Source organism: Brachyhypopomus gauderio, chromosome 13 (assembly GCF_052324685.1).
Source record: "Brachyhypopomus gauderio isolate BG-103 chromosome 13, BGAUD_0.2, whole genome shotgun sequence".
NCBI classification, from domain to species: Eukaryota; Metazoa; Chordata; class Actinopteri; order Gymnotiformes; family Hypopomidae; genus Brachyhypopomus; species Brachyhypopomus gauderio.
Window position 1 is genome coordinate 3,036,056 of NC_135223.1, and position 24,466 is coordinate 3,060,521.

The following is a 24,466-nucleotide window of genomic DNA, read 5'->3' on the forward strand; positions in this document are numbered from 1 at the left end:
GCCCGTGTTCTGTTCGGCTGTCGTGGAGTGCCTCACGGTACACAGGCAGAGCCTACACCAGCCAGCCTACGCCAACACGCTTGCTAAGCCTGCAATGTCACTCGGGCCTTCCCGACCCAGAGAGCGCGAGTGAGTCCGGTCAGCTTCAGGTACCGCCACGCACAAGTGGCGGCCGGACAGGACCCTGGTCCGGCAGCAGGCTAATGAGCCTGACAATCCATTTCATCATTATCATATGACACAGACAGGATCTCTTACACTACATCACATTTAATTCCTCGTATTTCAGTGTTGGGTATTGTCAGTGCTTTAGCACAAATAGCTGCATGTTAGATGTGTGTGTCTGTGTGTGTGTGTGTGTGTGTGTGTGTGTGTGTGTGTGTGTGTGTGTGTGTGTGTGTGTGTGTGTGTGTGTGTGTGTGTGCTAAACAGCCCATACCTGGAGGGCTTTCATTTTCTGGTTGTTCTGGTTGGAGAGGGCCTGGAAGCGAGCCAGACCCGCCTGGCTGTGCACGCCGCGCTGTTTTAAGTATTTCAGCATAGCTTTGTGCATCCTCCTCTGCAACAATGAAAGCTGGGGAGAAGAGAAAGGAAAGAGAGAGAGAGGGAGAGAGAGAGAGAGAGAGAGAGAGGTGAACCAAAAGAGAGAGGGAAGAGACAGAGAGAGAGAGAAAGAGAGAGTTGTAGACGGAGAGAGAGGGAGAGAGAGAGAGAGAGCGAGAGAGAGAGAGAGAGAGAGTATTGGTAAGGCAGAAAAGGAAATTAATGGCAGTGTTCAAGAAGAATGATGGAGGGAAATAGAGAAGGCAGTCAATAGCCCATTCTGCAGTACACGGGCCTGACAGGAATTTCACAGTCTCCTGCTCTCCCTGCCCAGTCATGTGCACTGGGCAGAATCCAGTCACATCTGGCAGTCAGGATGGGGGGTTAATTTTCTCTGAATGCTTCAGCGGTTTTGTTCTAGCTGAGGCGAACCCTGTGACTGCAAAGCTGATGAGCAAAATATTTCGACTTCACCCACTTTAACTTTATACCAATCCCCTCTAGACATATTTTACACATACACAAAGAGTCATGAACCCCCCACCGCAATTAGAAATTATTCGGAGGCCACTGGAAGAAGACAATAAAACGGAGTGAGAGAGACCGACAGACAGACAGAGGGAGGGAGAGAGGGAGCAAGAGAGAGAGAGAGAGAGAGCACATGCTGCTCTCTGTTCAGCATAGTTTTCCAGTGGAGAAAAGGGTGGGGGTTCAATTCTGCAGGAAGCTCCGGATTGCTACGCCCCATCTCTTCTCTCTTCCTTTAAGCTTATCATTGCTTGGCAATGTGTTCCTCAGAGCATGAAAGAACTAACGAGAATTAGCTCAACCATCAACTGCTGAAGGAGGACAAAAAAATGGATTTTATTCCTCATGGAACAGTATGTTAAAATGTGTACACTTCTCTCAGTGTAATGCATCACAATACTTAAAAGATGGGCGCATTCTTCAATTGTGAAAAGTAGCGGCAGAAAAGAGTCTGGCGTCTGTGGATGGTGCTCCAGACTTCTCGTGGTGTTTCCGCAGATCACACTTGGAGAATTATGGATTTGTCATAATGTGATGAGCAGTTAATGGTTAATGTATTTTTCAGTATTTTCAATTTTTGTACCATGAGCTGACAGAGGCCAAGGGAATCGTCAAGTGAAGATCGACAAGAGAAGTGTCTAGAATCCAGAACCGGGGTGGGCAGACGATTGACGTTTTGAATTAGGGGCCTTGGTATATAATAGCTGCATGCTAATGCTCATAGCTTAACATCCTTGAGGTCTATAGCAGTGGCAGCATACCTGACCATGAACTTTGACCCCTGTACTCTACTTTCTAGGACATATTTGCAAAACTGTATACAAAATCACCCCTCTCTTCAAAGAAAATCTTTCACCTTAGCCTGTTTTAACCTTTGTCTTTTTCAGGCTAAAAGACACATGCGTAAATTTGCAGCATTAATATGAGATAGTAGACCTAAAGATTCAGAATGGTACCGACCCACGTGTGAGCGTGGTCCCCATTGCACCTGCTCTACATACAGCTGTGTGTCGAGTGCTGTATATTCACTGTATGGGCACCAAACACATTCACTCTGAAAGTGGCAAGGACCTGAATCTTTAGTTTGGAAATAAACAACACAGTGTTAAAAGGCTGAACACTGAGTAAAAGAAAATCAGGCTTTGATCATGAGCGTGGAGAATCCCGTCCACCGGATTTGACTTTTGCATGCATTTCTCACTTGATAACATTCATGTAGTTAGATGAGGAGTTGGAGAAGTATTAGTCTTCTGGGGAGGAAACTGTGTTTTTCTTTCCACTACAGTTGTACTGTTTGCTGCTTGTTGTGAAATGGCTTTGATCAAATTTCTGAGTTATTAAAATATACTGCTATTTTATGGCAATAAACACTCACGTATATAAACTTATGACTTATGTGAAAGACGCAGCAAGACAGACTGCAGACACCCAGCACAGACGTCCAGCACAGACGTCCAGCACGGTTGTCTAGTATAATACCTGGACGGTGTCATGGGGGTTTTGATGATCTCTTGCACTATTAGGAGAATGATCAATATCTGCTATAACATACAAATACTGTGAAAAAGATTCATCGGTGATGATTCTGCAAAGCCGAGCTAAAACCGCTGCTCTGTATAATGTCACAGGTTAGATTTGGACAGTTTAGGATCCTTTCTGAGCTGCAGAGGTTACTTAGTAATATTTGTCTACTGAGGTAACACTGGATCAGTTATCTATATGAAATTTCTTCGTAAACCAAACTGTCTGTAGCTTTAATGCACATGAGCAAGAACAACATGACAGCTGTTACAGTATGACAGAATACAGTACAGCCTGCAAATGGCCATATATTGTCATGTCTTTTTTGCACAAATGTCCTCATATTTTATTAGGCTAACATTACCTGCAAAGCATATCATCCAGAAATAATATTCTGTTGATGAATGGTGCGTGAATGTCTTACAAAAGGCTATACCTTCAACAAAGTAACTATGACAAATATCAGCTAACGTTCCAGCCCTCTGGTGCTGGATGTATTATCATTTGCAGGATGTTTTGGAGTGATAAACTCACTTTTGTGATCACATCCATTGCACTCCTGATTCCACACTCCCCCGGGTGAGGAATAAACACACACACTCGAGTGCGGCTGTCGCACTCCTCCACAAGACTCTCGTCATGATTAGATTACTGCAGTGGCCTTCTTGCTGGCTGGCAGGATTACACCCAGACAGCACTGCCAGTCTGTGTGCTGCATGAGCGTCTGCATCAGTCTGTGTGCTGTGTGAGGGTCTAGATCAGTCTGTGTGCTGCATGAGCATCTGCATCAGTCTGTGTGCTATGTGAGGGTCTAGATCAGTCTGCCTGCTGCATGAGCGTCTGCATCAGTCTGTGTGCTGTGTGAGGGTCTAGATCAGTTTGTGTGCTGTGTGAGGGTCTAGATCAGTCTGTGTGCTGTGTGAGGGTCTAGATCAGTCTGTGTCCTGTGTGAGGGTCTAGATCAGTCTATCTGCTGTGTGAGGGTCTAGATCAGTCTGTGTGCTGCATGAGCGTCTGCATCAGTCTGTGTGCTGTGTGAGGGTCTAGATCAGTCTGTGTGCTGCATGAGCATCTGCATCAGTCTGTGTGCTATGTGAGGGTCTAGATCAGTCTGCCTGCTGCATGAGCGTCTGCATCAGTCTGTGTGCTGTGTGAGGGTCTAGATCAGTTTGTGTGCTGTGTGAGGGTCTAGATCAGTCTGTGTGCTGTGTGAGGGTCTAGATCAGTCTGTGTCCTGTGTGAGGGTCTAGATCAGTCTATCTGCTGTGTGAGGGTCTAGATCAGTCTGTGTGCTGCATGAGCGTCTGCATCAGTCTGTGTGCTGTGTGAGGGTCTAGATCAGTCTGTGTGCTGTGCGAGGGTCTAGATCAGTCTGTGTCCTGTGTGAGGGTCTAGATCAGTCTGTGTCCTGTGTGAGGGTCTAGATCAGTCTATGTCCTGTGTGCGGGTCTAGATCAGTCTATCTGCTGTGTGAGGGTCTAGATCAGTCTGTGTCCTGTGTGAGGGTCTAGATCAGTCTGTGTCCTGTGTGAGGGTCTAGATCAGTCTATATCCTGTGTGAGGGTCTAGATCAGTCTGTGTCCTGTGTGAGGGTCTAGATCAGTCTGTGTGCTGTGTGAGGGTCTAGATCAGTCTGTGTGCTGCATGAGCGTCTGCATCAGTCTGTGTGCTGCGTGAGGGTCTAGATCAGTCTGTGTGCTGTGTGAGGGTCTAGATCAGTCTGTGTGCTGTGCGAGGGTCTAGATCAGTCTGTGTGCTGTGCGAGGGTCTAGATCAGTTTATCTGCTGTGTGAGGGTCTAGATCAGTTTATCTGCTGTGTGAGGGTCTAGATCAGTCTGTGTGCTGTGTGAGGGTCTAGATCAGTCTATCTGTTTTGTAAGTGTCTAGATTAGTCTGTGTGCTGTGTGAGGGTCTAGATCAGTCTGTGCTGTGTGAGGGTCTAGATCAGTCTATCTGCTGTGTGAGGGTCTAGATCAGTCTGTGTGCTGTGCGAGGGTCTAGATCAGTCTGTGTGCTGTGCGAGGGTCTAGATCAGTCTGTGTGCTGTGCGAGGGTCTAGATCAGTCTGTGTCCTGTGTGAGGGTCTAGATCAGTCTGTGTCCTGTGTGAGGGTCTAGATCAGTCTATGTCCTGTGTGAGGGTCTAGATCAGTCTATCTGCTGTGTGAGGGTCTAGATCAGTCTATCTGCTGTGTAAGTGTCTAGATTATTCTGTGTGCTGTGTGAGCGTCTAGATCAGTCTGTGTGCTGTGTGAGCGTCTAGATCAATCTGTGTGCTATGTGAGGGTCTAGATCAGTCTGTGTGCTATGTGAGGGTCTAGATCAGTCTGTGTGCTATGTGAGGGTCTAGATCAGTCTGTGTGCTGTGTGAGGGTCTAGATCAGTCTATCTTCTGTGTGAGGGTCTAGATCAGTCTGTGTGCTGTGTGAGGGTCTAGATCAGTCTGTGCTGTGTGAGGGTCTAGATCAGTCTGTGCTGTGTGAGGGTCTAGATCAGTCTATCTGCTGTGTAAGTGTCTAGATTATACTGTGTGCTGTGTGAGCGTCTAGATCAGTCTGTGTGCTGTGTGAGCGTCTAGATCAATATGTGTGCTATGTGAGGGTCTAGATCAGTCTGTGTGCTATGTGAGGGTCTAGATCAGTCTGTGTGCTGCATGAGTGTCTAGATGAGTCTGCGTGCTGTGTGAGGGTCTAGATCAGTCTGTGAAATATGTGAGCATCTATATCAGTCTGTGTGCTCTGTGAGTGTAAAGATCAGTCTGTGTGCAGTCTGAGCATCTAGGCCGGTCTGATAAGACCAGGTCTCTGCTAGCGCTCCCATTAGCAGCTTTGCCAAAGATGTACTCTGCACATTCCAACACAGCACAAAAGCCTGCAGAGAGAATACGTGCTGCATTCATATTCCTTGGTGTGTGTGTGTGTGTGTGTGTGTGTGTGTGTGTGTGTGTGTGTGTGTGTGTGTGTGCGGGGGGGGCTCAGAGAGTGCTTGTATCTTGCTCTTACCTGTTTGTGATGAAGGAAGGAGGCTGCCGCTCTGTTCCTCCCAGTGCACACACACACGGCGTCTTGCTTGGCCGTCATCAGGGCTCTCTGCAGCTCACTGTACTCCTGGGCCAACTGTGCATTCTCCTTTAGAGCTTTCTGCAAATTAGCCTGTGCATTCAGCAACATCCACATATGGGACATGTCACACACACACACACACACACACACACACACACACACACACACACACACACACACACACGTGCACAGACGCAAGAACGCGCACACATACGCTCACACACACACACGCACGTGCGCACACACACGCGCACACACAGACACACACACACACACACACACACACACACACACAAACACAGACACACACACACACAAACACAGACACACAAACAAAAGTGAATATATATATTTTTAAAGTCTCAATACATTTCCCAATACCAACCCACATAAGCTTTGGGAAATACTAATATATTTTAAAATGATCTGAGAGTGTAACCCAACATATGAAAGACCCTTGACATCTAACATTTCATCAGAAGCCCCAACACGTCCAGCAACTAACATAAGTTTGCAAAATTGACTTCACTATCCCTATACCGCACACCACACAACTCGACACACCTCGAAGAAGCTTCTGTCCATCACAGCACACACACTCCAACACACTTCGTTAAAACATGCACCAAAACTAATAATTCGACAGCACTTAGTGACCAAATTACAATAAATAACGGCTTGATCTGCCCGTCTCGTCCCATCTCGTCTCCTTCTGGCAGCTCCAGCTCAGACGGAGACCGAGGACGTCTCCGTCCTACCTGGACAAATAACGGAGTGGATGTGGGCAGTAAAACAGTAGCAGTAACTGATGACTGGAACCCAGTGCAGGGAGTGGCCGTAAAACATGACAAATGCAGTCTATTGATTTAAAGCTTAATTACTGTATGCGGCACTGACAAAGTCTGCCTGATGCGCCCACAAAGTGTAAACGGAACAAATTACGCTTTGTTGGCTGTAAGAAACTGATGGAGTCGGCACTTTGCGCCCTCTCCTCTTCGCCTTGACGAGAATCGGTCCTGATCACGTAAACAAGCCAAGCACAGGAAAAAAAAAACACAAAACGGGACAGTCATGTCATAGTTGAGTGCGATCTCGACTCCAAAATGCTGCCCTAGTTGTTCATACATGCTTATAGGCACTATATGACTGCCATATGGTGTCGGTTCGTATTAATTTAATTAATTTGCTCATTCGTTTCGTACAAATGAACGTGATGCTGGAGACGCCATGCGCCCCCCCTCACCTGTCGGCAGACGCTACACCTCCCAACACGCGTGGCTACGCCCCGAGAGGCCCTTGGGGTCTCCGGTCATTGTTTTTAAAGCATGCAAAAGTCACGGCGTGAGAAAAAAAAAACGTGTTCCATGTCACACACGCCTCTTTAATGTGTTAAAGGCTGCCCCCACGGTTTATGACTGCTTTTCTTCTGCGTCATTAGGTAAATTCACTTAAGATTAAGAGAAGATTAATCGAATGCTGAGGTGGCTATGGCTAGAGTATTAAAAAAAAACAACTCTTCTTCCTCTTCTTCCTCTCATTTACATCGTAGCATGTTCAGAAGCTCCTTGGTCTTCATCCACGGTCACATGCCAATGGCCAGTTGGGCACGGTGCACCGTGCTGACGTCCGCGGCGCGTGAAACTCTTTGCGGTGGAGTTCCTGCAGATTTCTTTTGGTAAGCAGTAAAGAGCTGTGCGGGTGCTGTGCGTTGATTGTTTCCAACGCAGGACCCGAGCACACGCTCTGCTCGGCTGCCCCGCAACCAGCTAATGGGAGGCCGGCTCTATGAGGGAAGACTTTTAATTCTGCGCCTGTCTCGCACCAACAACTTGTTTGGAGTTTGCTGCACCCGTGCGCGCATGGCGGATTAAGCTCCATTGCCTTTTCTTGTTTTGAACTAATGCATTCTTGATCACCGTTTAATGAAACTATATACCACATGGCGATTTCACATTAGATAAGCCATGTGAGACTCTCATCAGGAGCAGGGCTCTGACTGGGGCCATAATCCTGGCTCTCAACACCCCCAATAAATGGCTTTTTCCAAGGAAAATGAAGTGATAATTCATGGCTTTCATGCAACACATAACATATTATTTCTTACAGAAAATTATATGCGGCTGCATCACATTACTAGAACAAACATGTATTAGCAGGGCGCCACTGTATGACAGTACAGCCGTGAAGAACAGGACCTGAAGATTTGCACCGCTTAGTGAAACAGCGCAGACCCGGACAGACGACGTAAAAACAAGCAACGCGAGACCAGACCAAGGCCAGGTGGGATGGCAGGCCTTCGAGACCGCTGGCGTGTTACAGCGTCCAGTCCCGTACGCCTTCTGGAGCACCGCAGAGGTGGCGCTTATATTCCCGGATGGTTCATCCCAGCGAGAAACGATCCTCGGACCTCTAGAAGTATAAGCAACAAACAGCTGACGAAACCTTAGTGGCTGCAGATTACGAGGCAAACGCTCGAGAGCAAGAGGCAGGATAAATATCCGCTCCGCCTGTTCCATTATCAAGCACTCATCCATTTAAACATTTGGCTTTTATGAGACGGTTTTGTAAAGCCCAAATTTCTTATAAAATACAGCAAGCAATCGCTTTATTAGGTGCGCCTTCTCAATAGTTGTTCTTTGTAGGCCGCCATGTATTTTACAGTCAATTTAGTGGTAATCCAGCACGGCTGCTCCAGTGTAATCGCAAGGCAGTTGATGGTTTTTACACATTTTACGTTTTTGATATACATGATTTACATGACGTACACACCACATCTGGAAGCAATATACATGCATTTCTATACACATGCTCAAAATATGCAGACATCATATATTTGTACACATCTTCTATGAAGGTGGCCACAGAAACAAATGAGAAGAATGAGATAAGCTGTGATTACATTCTGAGTACATAGAATTACCCGAGACAGGATTGGCTATATAAAGGTTTACCTGCACAGTAGTTTGACCTAATAATTTGGTTATTCTGTATAGTCTCTAACTAAAGACCCACAAACTATTTCATTTTTTTTACTAAATAAGTGAGTAAAGTTAAAACCTAACAGATTAATTCAAACACCTGTTCACCATGACCTTTGAACCAAAGATCACACATTAAACCTCAGCGTTACCTCTGAGGCTGATACGGCTGAGAAGAAGCTAAAATCTGTAAAGGACTGTTTCCTGGACAGAAAGTGAAAACCCAGACTAAAGGCTAAATCCAGCCTAAACTAAAGGCTAAATCCAGCCTAAACTAAAGCCTGAATCCAGCCTAAATAAAGCCTAAACCCAGCCTAAACTAAAGCCTAAACCCAGCCTAAACTAAAGGCTAAATCCAGCCTAAACTAAAGCCTAAATCCAGCCTAAACTAAAGCCTAAATACAGATTTACATTGATGAACACTGGCAGTTCATATTAAGAGCGTCATTACTGGACTCATATGTTAATATTTACAAAATGAGAGAGGACCACATGATACACCATTCAAAAAAGATGCTAAGGTGGCTAATGTCTGAATGCTAGTGGAGAATTCACAGGAGAACACTATGGCAACAGTGAACCTCTAAACCACACAGGAGAGCACTATGGAAACGGGGAACCTCTCAACCACACAGGAGAGCACTATGGAAACGGGGAACCTCTCAACCACACAGGAGAGCACTATGGCAACGGGGAACCTCTTAACCACACAGGAGAGCACTATGGCAACGAGGAACCTCTCAACCACACAGGAGAGCACTATGGCAACGGGGAACCTCTTAACCACACAGGAGAGCACTATGGCAACGAGGAACCTCTCAACCACACAGGAGAGCACTATGGCAACGAGGAACCTCTTAACCACACAGGAGAGCACTATGGCAACAGGGAACCTCTAAACCACACAGGAGAGCACTATGGCAATAGGGAACCTCTTCACCACACAGGAGAGCACTATGGCAATAGGGAACCTCTTCACCACACAGGAGAGCACTATGGCAATAGGGAACCTCTTCACCACACAGGAGAGCACTATGGCAATAGGGAACCTCTTCACCACACAGGAGAGCACTATGGCAACGAGGAACCTCTCAACCACACAGGAGAGCACTATGGAAACGGGGAACCTCTCAACCACACAGGAGAGCACTATGGAAACAAGGAACCTCTCAGCCACACAGGAGAGCACTATGGCAACGGGGAACCTCTTAACCACACAGGAGAGCACTATGGCAACGGGGAACCTCTCAACCACACAGGAGAGCACTATGGCAACGGGGAACCTCTTAACCACACAGGAGAGCACTATGGCAACGGGGAACCTCTTAACCACACAGGAGAGCACTATGGCAACAGGGAACCTCTTAACCACACAGGGGAGCACTATGGCAACAGGGAACCTCTTAACCACACAGGAGAGCACTATGGCAACGAGGAACCTCTTAACCACACAGGAGAGCACTATGGAAACGGGGAACCTCTTAACCACACAGGAGAGCACTATGGCAACAGGGAACCTCTTAACCACACAGGAGAGCACTATGGCAACGAGGAACCTCTTAACCACACAGGGGAGCACTATGGCAACGAGGAACCTCTAAACCACACAGGAGAGCACTATGGCAACGGGGAACCTCTAAACCACACAGGGGAGCACTATGGCAACAGGGAACCTCTAAACCACACAGGAGAGCACTATGGCAACGAGGAACCTCTTAACCACACAGGAGAGCACTATGGCAACAGGGAACCTCTTCACCACACAGGAGAGCACTATGGCAATAGGGAACCTCTTCACCACACAGGAGAGCACTATGGCAATAGGGAACCTCTTCACCACACTCTCACTTCCACGGTTCTGTACGTTCTACACTTTGCCTCCTTTAGAATGGAGCGGAACATGCCATTTCGCAACTTGCACGTTCCGCACGGTAGCGTTTCACCCGGTCGAGGAGCGTGCCTTCAGGTCCTGCATGGTAGCGTCCCGCTGGGAGAGGAGTGCGGCGTGCGTCTCCTGTGCACGTGCTGTCCTGGTCCTGCAGGCCGCCGCGTCCCGCTGCAGGGCGCTCGCCACTAGGTTGGCCACACCATGCTTACGTTCCACCACATCAAATGCGCTCCTGAAACAGCACACCCATCACACCAACACCATTCTGGATTCAAAACCCTAGCTCTGTCATTGTAGGTAAGCTAAGCTAGTTAAAGCTAGCTAAACACATCACGCATCACACACCTCTGTTTGATAGCCATTATGTTTTACTCTGCTGTTACATGGTAACCATATATAGCATGCAATTAAAATAAAACTTCAGTCTTTCTATAAGTGTAATCTGCTCTCCTTACTTTAACTAACAACAGTATTTAAAGACCAGGACTGATGTAACAGCCCTCCATACAGACGGGTGCATAACAGTGAGAGCTCTGATATTTCAACATTTTGCATGATGGTTATTTATTAGGAATCTCAGTGTAACAGTTCTATATATACAAATATGGTCAAAAACATGCCAGTTCACAGAATGTGGGGGTTTGGGTCAAAGGTGACATTTGGCTAGCTGTACACAAGAGCTTCTAGCACACACACTCAGATCCAGGAAGTGAAATTAAATAATTTTAAGCCCCTCTGGCCCCTCTCTGCAGTTTTTTACAGTTGGCCTACCATGTTAAATTGTACTCTGATCATACACAAAATAACTTACAGTATAACCTCGTCGTAAAGAAATCTCCCATTTTCTGATTGGATAATACAGGTGGACTGTGTTAAAATTTAGAGCTTTTGTTTACAGAGCTCAGGACAGTGAGAATTATTTCTCAGAACAGCTATTTTACTGTCAGTCAGACAGGGGAGTTTCTGAGATACGACGTGACACATGAACAAACAGTCTAGTAAAAATGCACCTCACATGACACATTGGTCGGTCACATCAACGACCAATGTTATATCATGTACAAACGGACCAAACGTGATACAAACGTGATGAACATTAAATCATTCAGGGATAAAAGAATCTAAGAAAGATAAAAGTCTGCTGTGCCATTGTATCTAATCATAGAGCTGAAATCTACAAAAGTGTTTGTTCCACCAGCAAGCAAGACAGATGAGAGCATAATTTGTTTATGTTATTAAACAATATGTTACACTGTATCCTTTAATACTGTATTCATTCATTATCTTCATTAAATGAAATGAGTTAGTTAAGAACACACTCTCATTTACAGCAACAATATGGTGCACATAGTAAGCAAATTTGCGAAGTATTCCATAAATAATGTCGAATTATTTGGCCCTGTTCGTATCAACATTGCTGTTTCAAGCTTCAGTCCAACACGTTTCACCATTAGCCAAGTCTTAATATTAAAGGCGGGGCTGAAACTCATGTTTCACCATAGCCACCTGCTGTATTCAGATACTGCTTAATAATACTGCAGGGGGTTTTATAGCCTCTACATTGTAGCTCTTTCTATTCTATGTGTTTTAGAGCTTGCAAAGGACCACAGATAATTTCACAACAATGTTCAGACCAAGGAGCCGCCTCCAGAGGGTGTAGAAACAACCTGGTTTTTCTTTCTCTGGTTCTCCCGTGTTGCATTGCGGGTCTTTCAAAGTGGACTTACTGCAGTTCTTCAATAGCACGTGACACGGTGGCCACGACGTGCTCCAAGGTCTCCGACACTTTCCGGTGCTCTTCAGACTTCTGACTGAGCTCCAGGATCCTGCTGGATACCTGCTCACACCTCGCTGAGACTGCACTGCGGGCGTCCTGCAGGCAAACAGTCACTGAAGATCAATCAGATACGTTACTGGACACGTAACGATATCAAACGTGAAGACACTTAAAGAGTTATATAACTACTTTAGCTGAATCCAGATGGTGGAGGCAAACCATCTTCTTCTGCTCTAGCACATCAGACAGGCTCGTGTGTTTATTTAGCACATCACTCAGTCTCCATTTCAGGGTCTCAATTATCTAAAAAAGGGGTAAATAAATAAAATAAATAGAAAGTTAGGCATATGAAGTAATAATATACAACAGTCATAATAACCTAAAGTATTGTTTCAAAGAGGTCTGCATATACGAAGATATATGCTTATAATACCATGTAACGTATATAATCACGATCTATGTGAGTTGTCCTTCAAGGTGTGCTGGTGTGTTGAGCAATGAAAAGAATGCAGCATAGCCTAATATTTAACTAAAACTTCCAGCAATGACCCACTTCACCTTGCACCATGACACAGACAGCAACACTCACAGAACGGCTTACACACCAATCTCCTACAGATCGACTCAAAATGATGACGACCGCAACAATGTCCTCTGATCCTGACAGTAAAAGAACAGGGGCTCTCACTAGGCGGCAGACCTGTGTGCGCTAATATATATAAACACCATTACAAAACTCGTCCTCCGGTCTGTGGATTACCTAAAAGTGGAATTAAAACAAAGGCACCTGGACCACAAATAGAAAAATGTGTTATCACAGCCACTGGACAGACTACTGCTTTGGATATGTAAAATATGTTATAGAGGTGAGTTAGAAGAGCGTAGGAGTTCAGGAAAGTGTTAACTTCCACTTAATATGTGGTTTTATGCTTCAAAAACTGTTATTATTTGCACAACCATAATTCAATCATAGTTAATTTTTACACAACCATTTTCGAACATTTCCAAACCACTTTCTAAACCACTGTTTAGAATTAAACAGGCTGTTTCTGTTATTTTTTAAACCTGTGCCTTTAAGAAGACCCTAAGAAAAGTGAGCTCTATTCTGATTGGCTGTCCTATATTGTGCCTCGTTCAAAAAGCTGAAGCATGCTTGAGAGCTGCAATGTAAGTGGGCAGGGCTAAAGTACTGTTGGTCCAATAAGCGGATATATGTAAATGAGCTTGTTCTTGTGGGCATCATTGGAAACAGACCATATTTACATAATTACCTAAAAATTCTTTAATTTAAACAAAGTGAGGGCCATCGTTTTACATGATGAGCCACTTTAAAACATCTGCATGTGGTCTAGGGTTCAAGCTCCAGCACCTACAGCACCTGTTTGTGCTGTTGTAGATGCCGTTGTAGAACAAGGTAGCAGAAACACCAAGACCATGGGCTTGTTCCATGCCACCGTTTCGGGGAGCACACGAACCACCATACTGATAAATATGAAAGTCACTCTGGATAAGAGTGTCTGCCTAACAATGTAAATAATAATGTCAAATTGGGAGATACTGAGCAACACTATTTGTATAATTCCCTCTGAATGTAAGGGTAATCTCTGTGAAGCTCTAACAGCGCAATGTGTTATGTGTCTGCAATATGTTAATTATGCCATATAAGCAAGCTAAATTCAGGTATGATGTGGCTACATGTGCTAAGGCCAGCCTTCTAGGGAACCTCCAGGATCCAACCATAGATACGTACAAGATCTTTATCTGACACAGCTCACCACAGCAAAGAACACTTATGCTCTTGGGTTACACCATCACTCTTGAAAGAAATTCAGATGGCATCGTTCTGAACCCACAGCAACTGCCCCACCCTCAGCCACCCCCTCCCTCACCACCCCCACCTCCCTCACCACTCCCAGCTCACACTTGTGTCAACTACCCACTAGTAGGCAGTGGGCCTTTCTAACAGCTGCCACTCTGAAGCCTGGTTTATACGAGCGGCGCGAGGGTCCGCGCGGCGAAAATGATGCAATCGCTGTGGCTCCGCCCGTGCGCGAGGGCCTCGCGCACTGTCGATTCGCGACTAGTGATGGGATTTTCAGCTCTATTTTGAGATGCGGTTCTAATGTTATTATTGACATTAAGCACTTGTGATGAGTAAAAATGCTGCATAACAATGCTTTATAAATAAAACCTTTATTATAACCAATTATTAAATGATCACAAAATAGTACCAAAATAGAACACAATAGTGGAGATAACCTTTTTTCTCAGTGTTTTCCCACCACATTATTAATTGAAAGCTGCGTGTGATTGGTCAGATGTGTGGAGCACACGCTTGACATGCGGGCAGTGGAGACATTCTTTGCAGTGTTCTCCGAAACGATATGTGGTAGTATAAAAGAAACACTCCTCAAAAACAGGGGAAGGAACATTTACCTGACGAATTTTAATGTTGCATTGTGTTCCTGGTTTGAAAAATGCTAAAGTAGGCTAAAGTACTTGAAAATGCTTGAAAATGTAACTGTATTTCGTTTCACAACAAACTATCTGACTGAATTGATGTGATAAAAAAGCAAATTATTTCTAATCATTTCGAGTATATGTATAAATGTTTAACTTAATTAAGTTTAAGGTGCTGGGAAATATTGAAAATGGACCTTGAAAGTGACGTACAATTGCTTGAATTCCACCTTGGAACCTTATTTTACTTAAGAAGTTATCTAGTACATATGTTATTGTTTATTGCGTTTTTAAATCTGTACTGTCATCTCATTTTTTAAATTTCTATTTTATTGCAGTTAATTAGGAGAGGATACAAATTATAGTTAATTAGGAGAGGAGCGGGCCCAGGTATAATGGTCACGGTTCGCTACTGATGTGACATCACAAACAGGACAGAACTACAGTGTGAGTCTGGCCTTATTTGACATCACAAACAGGACAGAACTACAGTGTGAGTCAGGCCTTATGTGACATCACAAACAGGACGGAACTACAGTTTGAGTCAGGCCTTATGTGACATCACAAACAGGACAGAACTACAGTGTGAGTCAGGCCTTATGTGACACCACAAACAGGACAGAACTACAGTGTGAGTCTGGCATTATGTGACATCACAAACAGGACAGAACTACAGTGGGAGTCTGGCCTTATGTGACATCACAAACAGGACAGAACTACAGTGGGAGTCAGGCCTTATGTGACATCACAAACAGGACAGAACTACAGTGGGAGTCTGGCCTTATGTGACATCACAAACAGGACGGAACTACAGTTTGAGTCAGGCCTTATGTGACATCACAAACAGGACAGAACTACAGTGTGAGTCTGGCATTATGTGACATCACAAACAGGACAGAACTACAGTGTGTGTCTGGCCTTATGTGACATCACAAACAGGACAGAACTACAGTGGGAGTCTGGCCTTATGTGACATCACAAACAGGACAGAACTACAGTGGGAGTCTGGCCTTATGTGACATCACAAACAGGACAGAACTACAGTGTGAGTCTGGCCTTATGTGACATCACAAACAGGACAGAACTACAGTGTGCCCAATAAGGAAGTGTGGGTAGATTGCATGACATTAAAAAGTAGGAGATGAATGACAGGCTATCATCCATCTGCACTGACCGTAGCCAATCTGACGTCTGAACTTCTGACCACCTACGTATGCATGTTAAACCGCGCTAACTTGTTCAGTTACCTTGCTACGTAGCTAACCTCCAATTTATTTAAACTAAATACAACAAAGGGTATAACAATGAGTGCCGCAGCTGGTCCGACTAAGAAGCCTAAAACCAAAGAAGGGAAATGTGGAGCGGCATTTTCGCACTGTTCAAGTTCACTGTTGAACTCACTGTTCATTTTGGGTGAGTCACTTAATTGTTAAGCACAAGAAGTCCTTCTAAGACGTCACGGACGTAATTGGGGGGGGGGGGGGGACATGTCCCCCCCACTTTTTCAAAAGCCAGTGTTGGTCCCCCCCAGTTTTTACGGTTAAAACCAAATATTTAAATAGCGACGAATCCATGTCCCCCCCACTTTTTATTACAAAATTACGTCCATGTAAGACGTAGAGATGATAAAAGAGGCATTTGTTGAAGCCGCTAATTCTTTGTTTCAAGACTTTAAAAACAAATCGGAAATATTATCTTCAATCAAAGCTCTCCAGCTATCGAGGAATACAGTTACAATTACAAGTATCGCTACAATTAGCGATATACTTTATAAATATAAATAAAAATAAATAAAATACTTTATTTATCTTAAAAGGAAAAATGAAAAGGAAAGAAAGAATACACAATATTTAATAGTAATAATAACTTAAATAATGATAATATAGAAGAAATACATTTGTTTTGCATTTTGACTTGGTCATCTTATAAGTAGCTCGCAAGCTAAAAAGGTGTGGGCATCCCTGGACTAGATGAAGAGCTTCTGATGTTGGGCTGGCATGAGACACAGCATTCCACAGTCCTGTTTGTCAGTGATGTATCCAGTATGTACCTGTACATACATCTCTACAGTGGTAGCTTCACTGTTACCTTTTCTATATTCTGCCTTGTTCCAGGACATAATAATTTTCCTTGAAGCAGTAAATCAGGAAAAAAACACTGCAGAGCTTGAATGCTATTCCAGGGAAATGCTTACCTTAGATTTTGCTGTGTGTGTTTCTCTGAGTACGACCATCTCGGTCTCCAGCTGAGCGACTGCAGTTGATGTGTCTTCATAGTCCCTCACCAGCTCATTCTCCACCGTCTCCCCATCGGCCTTTGCCAGGTTGAACTCTTCTGTAATTGAGGCTATATCACCCTGAGGTCATAGGAGAAGATTAGATGTAAATATCACATAAACAAATGGAATTAAAAGCAAAGTCTCCTCTAATAAAATGGTTCAAAAAACTTGTTTTTGTCATAGAAAGGGAACTGTAGCAAACAGCAAATATTCATCTTTGTGAAATCAAAATAACCAATTACAGCTGTTAGAGAGACGCCAGATTCCATTTTTAAAACAAACATAAAATCGTTAATTTTTAGTTTGCAAGATATGCAAACCAAACAAACTATTATTTGTTTGTTGGTTTACTGGAGTAGTACTATATAAGTCCAATATAAGGATAAACAGTAAGGATTATTTTGAGACAACATTACAGAACGTTAGCTAGTATAATACAGGTTCAGATCATCTTTAATGAGCTTTTGCATGAACTGGCATCATGGTGTCATATGAGATCTCTTTACAGAACAAAAATATTACTTACAGAAAACCTCAAATTTTGAGAACCCTTAAGATACTTCAGAATGTGACATTTCCAATGTTTAGGCTCTGTTACACCTGGCATGCTCAAAGACTAATCACAAATCTCCTAATGAGACATTAGACAAGAGTGACTCAGTTTAAAGAGCACATGAACTGCTATGAGTTATTTACAAAAACCTGCAACTTGTGTGCCATTCATTAATTTCTGTGCACATCATACATTATCAAAGCTGTACTTCTATGTTGATATGATTTAAAAATCAAAGCCGTTATAAGAATTGATCACATCCCAAAGGCTGCCATACGAACATGAGCTTGAAGGGAAAACTGCAATCCTAGAATATATTATTATAGATTACAGATTATTGGACTGCAAATTGGTAGATCAGTGATTAAAGCTTAAGTCATGGCGGTGTGGTTTTTGAGAGCTTACCTTGAGCACCAACACCGCTTTCATCTCATTCTTCAGCTGCATCTTCAGTCTTTCTATCTCTTTCTGATAAGCAAACGAAACTCTTGATTGTTAAAATATACAGTAAAATCTGAAGAAGAACTATTTATCTGGCTATTCAAAAAGTGGGGTTTATGTCTGCCGCCACTAACTTACACTGTTTATCTCATTTCTCACTTCCTAACAGAGTAATTATCAAAGCGTTACCTTTGGTGCTCCTTGAACGATACTAAAATACAAAAGCTGCCAGTGATTGGTCATGGAAGTAAATAGAAGATGACTTACAAATGCAGCCTCAGTTATAATGTTTTTCCACTGATATGTCACCAGTGCCAGTGCCAAAATCTCAAACTGTTCCGTGATTTTCCACCACAATAAATAAATAAAGCTTCTCAGTCAGCAAAATGAGTGATGTTCTGGCTCCATTAACTTACTGGTCTTGGACCAAGGAACCTTTGACACAGGTGGCTGAAACACGGAGCCTTTCTGTCACTTGTGACCCTGTTTAGCCAGCATTACCCAGAAATTCACTATTTTGCTGTGTTTCATTTCATCTGCCAATAAAAGCACGATGCTGCCTAATAACAGCACATTCGTAAAGAAATCGCACGGCGATGCTGGACGAGGTCCTGCTTTCTTTGGGACAAAGAACACGATCCAGCTTGTGTTTATGCTCCCACCAAGATCTTTCCCATCATTCATCGTTCACACACGTGGAAATACAATTCGCTAGAACCAGAACAGACTCTTTGGGGATATTCCCAGCCTCAAATTCTTAAACCACAACAAGCAATCTCGGTTACCGCCATTTAACTGATTGCACATGGCATCTCACAAAGGGAAGAATGCTATACGATGTAATTTCCATCTGCAGCCTTTAGGGGCCACTGGTATAACGAAACGTAGCACGAGAAGGTGGAGAAGAGGTGCATATCTGGAACAATGCTCTTCTCACCATCTTTCTTTGTTCCTGCACCAAAGTTTTCTGCTCCAGGTCCTCCAGACTGGCCCTGGTGTTGGCGTGCCGAGAGGCATGGCCGCTGAGCTCCCCCTCAGCCTGTTCCGCCTGCACCTCCATCTGACTGATCTTCTCCAAGGTCTTCTTACGCTCCATCTGAAGCTGCTTCACTGCCTTTTTGCTGTGAAAAGTGAAACGAGCAATACGGTCCCGTCAACAGTATCGGACGTAAATAAAGAAACACGTTACTTTTCATTCAAACCTAATACAAACATAAAGCATAAGTCAGCGTCTTCAGGTATCGCAAATCACAATGTCTGAAGCGTTTTCGCACAAGATGCATACATTATAACATTCGTGTAAACGAAATGTAACTTCACAAGTCCAGCATGTCTGGCACGTCCTCTCTTTTGATGCTGGCTTCTCTTTTGAAGGGTACCAGCCCTGCCCTGTAGTGTCTGCACCTTAACTAGCCCTTCAGGAGTCTTGTTGCTGGACTGTATGCAGTCCTACCATCACAAATGGCCGACTTTTTGCACCCCTTCTACTTCCGGGTTATTTACCACAAGCCATAGACCTAAGTATGTGTGGTCAGATGTACTATTTCTATTGAAAAAAGGAAGCCAAAGTCAACCGTGAGAAGAAATACTTCCTAGAACATGAGGAAGAATCCTAGAGAGGAACCAAGACTCAAATGAGGGTTGGCAATAGACACCATGATAACAACATATCTTCATGAATGTGTTTTACGCTTGTGCAAAAGTCAACCTTTGGTCATGACCCCTGAAGCTCCAAGCCTAACGCACCGAGCCAACGCCCGCAGTCAGAGGTCACAGTAACACTCCGGGTCGTGACCTATCAGAAATGTGCAAACCTTTGGCTGATCTTTCTCTCCCAGTCTTCCATCTCCATCTCGTGGTCTTCGTTTTCGCTACGCAGACGCTGGAGCTCCTGCTGCTTTCTCCTGCGGACCTCCTCGCACTCGGACAACGTCGCCTCCTCCTCGTCTCTCTGCAGACGTGACCCGACAGGTTTGTACACGCACTGGTCCAGGCGTAAGAGTGACAGGTTTCTTATAATGTACGCACAAGTATCAGAAAGCGAAGGAACAATCAGCAGGATAATGAATCAACGTCCCTGTAGGTTAAACTGGCAGAGCACGACCGAGGATCTTCCCTCTTAACGTAATAATAAATACACTAGCAAAAAATGTAAAAGCACCAGCTGTCAGGAACAAATTCTTTTATCCTTTCTTTCTTGAGCATTTTTATGTTTCGAGTACTTATATTTTATTTGCAGTGTTTAATTCTAAGTTCATTTTATAGATTCAATTCATGAGTTAATAGGGGTGCATTTGCAGACAAATGAGTTTAATATGTCGACATGTTTTCACATTTTACATAATTGATTTTTTTGTGGATCCAAAATGACTATGTAGATTATTTGTCCACAAATGAATACCAAGCTCCAATCTTTCAGAGACAAAGATGTTTTACCAAAACAATGGACAGGATAAGGTAGCTGAGATTCACCCAGCTTCAGAAGTGAATCAGAATGCATAATACACAGATGTTTGCGATGTCTTTGGCAGGTAATACCATGAAATTCCAAACCTACACTTCAAACTTGCAAAGACTACCTTATTTACACTATTCCCACTTATGGAGGAGCACTGTTAAGAGTCCCGTTTGACCACTGCTTGGCTATTGCTATTGGCTATATGCTCTTCATAATGTGCACTCCCATACAAAGTTTTTTACGCATGAGTCTACTGTTAGAACAAAATGGTGGTGGTGTTTTCTGAGCACTATGGCACAGTGACCAAAGGAAAGCATGGCCCATTCCTGCCCTCCAGAGGACATGTAGAATGACACTCTTAACACACTCCCCCGGCATCACAGAACTTACCATCAAATGATCGCAAAATAATCACCAATAACATTAGTAATAATTTCTGCAATTCATATTAAATATAATCACTTACAGTTGCTTGGGTCTGTTTTAGAAGGCGTGTAATTTCATCATGTTTCTCCCTCAGTTCTTTCTCCTGATCATATACTTTTGTTCTCAGTTCTACAACCTTTAAGCAAAAAGAGTTGTCAGCAGTACCTGGATAGCAATGTAAATAGTTAAATGTCTTCATAGAATTTCACTGCTTTATTTTTATATGAAAGTAGGAAATACTTCACAGAAGTGATCTTCTGGGAAATAATAATATCATGAATAATATATTTTTAGGAATAATAATAAGTCAGGTCTGTTTGTCATCTCAGTCACCAGTAACCCTGCCATGATGTTCAGGTATAACTCACAGCATTGTTCATTTGCGTTTCCTGTGTTTCCAGAAGCTGAATCTGCTGGACCACGTCATGAAGTTGGGTGTCCTTCATCGCAGTCTTCTCTTCTGTCTCTCGCACTTGGAGACAGTAAAAATCCCAATAAGACGTCAGCTGCTGGAGATTAGTGCTGGAATCAGAGGAGAAGCACTTTCAATGTATGAATTAACATACTATCATTGTGCTCATGGTTATACACTGTGTGAAATAGTTTGCAAAACAGATAAACTCAGGAAGTCTTTGGCATTGTTAATGTACCTATAACGTGACAGAAGAATTTAACAAATTTTACTACCTCATTGATAAAATTTATTTTTTTGCATGTTTGCTTCAGTAATAAGCTTCAGAGGCTGTTTAATGGACATTTGAGACCATGGACAAACTACTAGACCATGGAAATAATCTACTAGTCTTCTTACCTGTAACACTAAAATATGTGTCCTGCCCTTACCTAGACATGACCCACTATGAAATTTACATAAGCAAATCTATATAACCATATGTCAAATAAATTACATGCAGTAGTTTTAACACACTAATTAAATCAACGTTGTTGTTCAGTAGCTACAAAAGAAAAATAGTTCTGATATTGTGTGTGATACCACAAACACTAGCAATATGATAATAATAATAATAATAATAATAATAATAATAATAATAGCTTAAGAAATGATTTAAATATGACACATATTTTAAGGAAACATTTTGTCACGTTAACGATCATCGTAATGAACGTTGTCTGTAGGGCTTATTCATGAGCAGAGACGAGGTCTTCTCTCTTCACTGCCAGTGCTATCTGCAGCTGTTCAAAAGCACCTCGGAACGAATCGCACGGATGAACCACATATTGGTGGTGGTAAGAATGAAAAATAATAAGAATAAGAAATACTCCATCCATCCCGAGGGAAATCTGCACAAGTTTCGGTGAGAGACCCAGGACAGAGCGTAGAGCTGGGAGTGTAGTTGGAGTCTAGCATTTTAGTGACCCCCACTGCCTCAAATGATGCAATACAAGAAGGCTCGAATGTTCATAGTGAAATCAGAATGCGTACTGCTGTTATGATAACATCATCGCAAATGTCGTCGTCCTTGCACAGATCTGTGTTCGGTTCTAGAGTTTCTTAAAATTTCTTAAAGTGGTCATGTAAGGGGGTGAGGGAGGTTCTAGAGAAACTAGGGGATGTTGGTTGTGACTGACGTACAGTTGGTCTTTAAGCTGATTGTGGACATCTCTGAGCTCCACAGTCATGGCTTCTCGTTCTTCATTGGTCTTCACTTCCTCATTTTCCAGCTCCTGCTGGGATCTCCTCAGATCATGGGACAGCTTGGTGAAAGAGTCACTGGCCTAAATAAAACACATCAAAACATATTTTTTTGCATACAGGTCATAGAAGTCATGCTAGCAAATACAAAGAGAATGTTTTAAGGGTACTAAAGGGAAGATTACAGAATATTATTATTACAATTATTATTACTTTATGCACATTACAATAATATTCACTATAATAAGTTTCCATCCACTTCCGTCCTTTGTACTGGTTATTTAAAGTTAATATTATTTGACCATAGACAAAATTAAACCTGGTTTTGTTTCTAACAACAGTAATTTGTTTTTTTTTATAGGCTACTTCTTAGAGTCAATAGGCTTTTTTTTGTGTCAGTTCAGCTATATACAGGTACACAATGAAATGAAATGGCACTCCTCCGGGACCACGGCACAACACTAGAAGTGTAGAGAGTCTATGAACATATAGGGCACCACTGACTAGAGGAAAGGACATACCAGATAGTGATATTTTTTAACACTTACAGCCGTCCCTGAGGTATCTAGTACATTAACTCTAGATCCCAGTTTTGGTAAATGGGTCCAGCTGCAGAGGAATGTTTTCAGGCCCAGCAGTGTGTTTGAAATCAGATGCTGACGAGTGATGGTGCTGATTGCTGAACTGAAGACTAAGAACGTGTCCTTTTGGTCCAGCGGGTTAAGGGCCAGATGAAGGACGTTGGCGAGCGCATCATCTGATGAATGGCTGGGGCGATATGCAGATTCTAGGGGGTAGTTGCTTCTCGATGTGCCACTCTTCACAATGATGGGCGTGGGATTGACGGGACAGTAGTCATTGAGACAGGACACTGAAGGCTTCTCTGGCACAAGGACAAAGGTGGGGTCCTTCAAGCATGTATGGACGGTGGTGGTGCTCAGGGGTATCTGGACCAGCGGTCTTCCATGGACGTTGACACAGAGGTTTCTCAGATCACTGATCTTTGGGAGGATGGGTGGACTGTTGTTCTGTGCTTCAAACCATACATAGATGTCACTCAGAACGTCTGGAAAGGAGCTTCACCGTCACAGGCAGGAGTTGCTGTCTTGATGCAGTCTTGGTGGCCTCTTCCACACGTGTTGTGTCATATGAGTCCTGGAAGTGTCCATAGATTCTCTGACCATGTGTGTACTTCGCATGTCTGATAACTTCACTAGCCCTTGATGTTCTGATGGCCACTTTGTCGCCTACTTTGAAGGTTCATCGTGTCTTCAGCAGTCACCCACAACGTCTAGGCGGGGCATGTGGCATTGGTTTTGGAGCAACGTCGTCAGCCAGACACTGGTGCTGTATATTCCTCAGGGTTTACGGAGTCACCATCATTTGCTGCTTACCTCGATGTGCTCCGGGACAGTTATGTTCAAAACGATCTAAGAGAACTGGCCTGGAGCTTCTGATGATCGGACTCTCCAAGGTGGGACGGGGCTCTGCTCACCATGCGCTGGAGATGTTTATGTAAACAAGATCCAACATGTTCACCTCTCTTGTTGCAAAGTCTTACATACTGATTGAATTTTGGGATTGAACAGAGACTGATTGAACAGAGACTTGAGATTTGCACGACTGAAATCTCCAGCGAAAATTAACAGGCCATCTGGGCTCTGTAGTTCAGGATTATCCCCATGCAGTTCACAAAGTGCCTCTTTAGCATTGTTGCTGGGGGGTTACACTGCAGTTGTACACCGTAACTCTTTAACCAGAGGACTGATGTCTAGTCTTAGCACATACGACCATTATTGACCCTGCATATTTACTCCCCATACAACATACTGAGGTTAAACAACATTAGGTTCTGCAGATCCTTCTATAACAGAATAAAGAACCGTTTGTGATCTGCTG

At 43.6% G+C, this 24,466-nt stretch overlaps 1 protein-coding gene across 7 annotated transcripts in view; it reads right to left on the minus strand.

Annotated features, from left to right (window-relative positions):
* The window catches only part of ccdc178 (coiled-coil domain containing 178), a 46,776-nt gene that overhangs the window by 13,081 nt on the left and 9,229 nt on the right, over positions 1 to 24,466 (minus strand). For all 7 annotated transcript variants that reach the window (XM_076970288.1, XM_076970286.1, XM_076970285.1 and 4 more), the window contains 12 exons: positions 22,508 to 22,650; positions 21,282 to 21,435; positions 20,954 to 21,049; positions 19,844 to 19,980; positions 18,967 to 19,150; positions 17,994 to 18,056; positions 16,952 to 17,113; positions 12,487 to 12,600; positions 12,248 to 12,393; positions 10,593 to 10,752; positions 5,595 to 5,744; positions 440 to 574 (listed from right to left, as the gene is read on the minus strand). In XM_076970288.1, the coding sequence (XP_076826403.1) occupies positions 440 to 574; positions 5,595 to 5,744; positions 10,593 to 10,752; positions 12,248 to 12,393; positions 12,487 to 12,600; positions 16,952 to 17,113; positions 17,994 to 18,056; positions 18,967 to 19,150; positions 19,844 to 19,980; positions 20,954 to 21,049; positions 21,282 to 21,435; positions 22,508 to 22,650 (1,644 nt within the window). The remainder of the gene's footprint in view (positions 1 to 439; positions 575 to 5,594; positions 5,745 to 10,592; positions 10,753 to 12,247; positions 12,394 to 12,486; positions 12,601 to 16,951; positions 17,114 to 17,993; positions 18,057 to 18,966; positions 19,151 to 19,843; positions 19,981 to 20,953; positions 21,050 to 21,281; positions 21,436 to 22,507; positions 22,651 to 24,466) is intronic.